Below are 2,599 nucleotides of genomic sequence, written 5' to 3'. Positions count from 1 at the left end.
AGGCTACATCTGAAGAGGTTCAAAGCCCAGACTGGAGGTAGTTGTGTACCCTGGGACCATCTCAAGATTAAGCTCAGGCACTTTCTAAATATTATGTAAAAGCTGTACTGCTTTGTCAATGGTGCAGTTGTGATTGCTCTATGCCACAAAGGTGGGATGTTCATGCGGATAAACGAAGCTGCAATTTAATTTGAGAGCCATGAGACCCATGCCCATAAATGATTAAGTACTATAGTGAGACCCATTCTAACAGACTTTCATTATAAATCAAAATGTAAGCTGCTCCTCATTTATATGCCCATTCCTAAATGTGACAGACTGCAATTGTAAGCTTGGAAAATAGTTGTCAGCAATGATTTCAATTTAATGGGGTAAAAGGTTCAAGTGGGCTGAATGGCCTCTTCCTGTTTCAATGCTCTGGGTTTGTCCCATTTACTCAGCAATGAAAGAGGCTAAGCCAATTAGAAAACAACAACATATAAACAAATGTTTTATTGCACACGGCGTCTTGAGTTTCTTCATAGAAAAAAGGTATTAACACAAGCATTTGCAAATAGAAGCAGATTCTTTATGAGTGGTTGATTTTAACAGTAAAATAGTCCGCATGCATTGGCTCTGAGGAATTGGCTTCGAAACAACTCACGACATCAGAAAAAAAACCTCATTTGTGTCCTTCGTTCAAAACAATGTGAATTTTTTTTTTGTTTTTCTTTTTTAAATAACATCACATTTTGATTTTTTTTTGTTGTGCACTGGTCAGTTTGCAGAAGAAGAAAATAGTATTATTTATACAAAAAGAGTTCTTTATGTACAAGAAATATTTTTATTACAAATTAACAAGGGCGAGGGTGAAAAGGGGCCTGCGTGCGCCTTACACCAGGGTGTAGGACTTTGAGTAGGCACCTGCTCCTTGTTTCTGTGACCTGTTCAGTCCGGCTGTACTCACTTCTAGTAGTGAGTCTCTGGAGCCGCCGATTTTGGTGTGCATGGGCAGCCGTGGTTCAGCCGGGGCATTTGCGGTGGAAGCAGGGGCGGTGACGGCAGCCGTGTTGGCAGAAGCAGTGGCTGTGGAGCTCGACGCGGTGACAGTTCTCTGAGGTAATGTGGCTGTGGCATGCGGGTGGATGGGCGGCTTGCTGTTGGGGTCGAGGGTCATGTGCCGGCTTTGCGTCTGATAAGCCCTGGCCATGTTCCGGATGGAGGCTTCCCTTGGCGGCACCACCGGGCAAGGATCACGGACATCTGATTTGCGGAAGAAAGCGTCCGACTTGACGTAAAGGGGAAGGTTGCAATAGTCACCTGAGAAACGGATGCATTTAAAATACGATTAAAACAAATACATAAAGCCAAACTCAACTGTTTTCAAAATGTGGCTAACTCTGGCATGCCAAATGTTGGAAAATGGGATTAGAATAGATGGATACTTAATGCCTAATGCAGATATGATGGGCTGAAAGTGAAACGAGGTAGTGGCAGCACAGTAGTAACTAGAGGTCTGTGCTAATGGTTTGGAAATCACAGCACAGCAGCCAGTGAAATTCAAATTCTTTACTAAATGTTGAATCTAAAGGTCATCTCAGTAATGGCAACTATGGTACTATCGCTAACTGTTGTAAAAGTCCATCCCATTGACAAATATACTTTAGGGAAGGAAATTAGTTCTCCACCTCTAGTCTGGCCTCATGGGACACCAGACCCACAACAACGTGATCGAATCTTAATGACCTTTCAAAATGCCCAGGCAAGCCACTCAGTTCAAGGGCAATTAGGGATGGACAACAAATGTTATCCCTGCCAGCAGTGTCCACATCCAATAACAAAATGAAAAAAGACTCCAGTTTGCTTTCTCCTGGATGATTTAGTGGACCTATATCATCACTGGCAAGCCTTGGCAGGAGATACCTGCTCAGATAAAGGTAACCTCATTTTGGTTTTGTCTCCCTCTCAGCCAACGGAGGAGCACTTAGCTTCTTACATTAATATTGGCACCAAGGTGGCATCACGCAGGCAAGTTGCAGTATCTTCCGTCGAATTGTGCTCGCCTATCTCCCAAACTGATGTGACCACTGCTTGCTAAAGCAAGGTGGCAAGCACTTCAAGGTCTAGAGATTTGGTCTCACTGAACCAGTTTTATAAACATTCATTCAAGGATGTGGTTATCTCTGGCGAGGCCAGCATTTATTACCCATCCATAATTTGCCCAGAGGGCAGTTAATTGTCAACCACATTGCTATTGGGTTTGGGGTCACATATAGGCCGGAGCAGGTGGGAACAGCAGTTTCCTTCTCTCAGGATTATTAGTGATCCAGATGGTTCATCGGTAATGGTTGACAATTTGTGGGAGTGAGGAATCAAGGGCACAGACCTGGTCCAATCAGTCTGTTGATACAGCGTGTCTTCCACAGACTATGTGACCACGTAATCGGACAAAAGCACCTATTTGGATGACATCTGCATTTTGAAAATTAAAAGGCTGGTTTCTGGTAAAGAAATCTATGGGTTAAAAACAGAGTCCCTTTCTCACTGCCACAACGCCGTGCCTCCCATTGACCAACCAGGTCATACCCTCCACCTGTCTTCACCTATCCCCACTTCACCA

At 43.9% G+C, this 2,599-nt stretch overlaps 1 protein-coding gene across 1 annotated transcript in view; it reads right to left on the bottom strand.

The window, feature by feature from the left end:
• Positions 1 to 345: 345 nt before the first annotated feature.
• The window catches only part of LOC122540620 (Down syndrome cell adhesion molecule-like protein 1 homolog), a 571,589-nt gene continuing 569,335 nt past the window's right edge, over positions 346 to 2,599 (bottom strand). The window contains exon 33 of the mRNA XM_043676579.1: positions 346 to 1,299. Within this exon, the coding sequence (XP_043532514.1) occupies positions 872 to 1,299 (428 nt within the window). The 3' untranslated portion in view covers positions 346 to 871. The remainder of the gene's footprint in view (positions 1,300 to 2,599) is intronic.

This window comes from Chiloscyllium plagiosum, chromosome 35 (genome assembly GCF_004010195.1).
Source record: "Chiloscyllium plagiosum isolate BGI_BamShark_2017 chromosome 35, ASM401019v2, whole genome shotgun sequence".
Taxonomy (NCBI): Eukaryota; Metazoa; Chordata; class Chondrichthyes; order Orectolobiformes; family Hemiscylliidae; genus Chiloscyllium; species Chiloscyllium plagiosum.
Note: the sequence above shows the minus strand (reverse complement) of the source record. Positions and strands in the feature narration are given on the sequence as shown.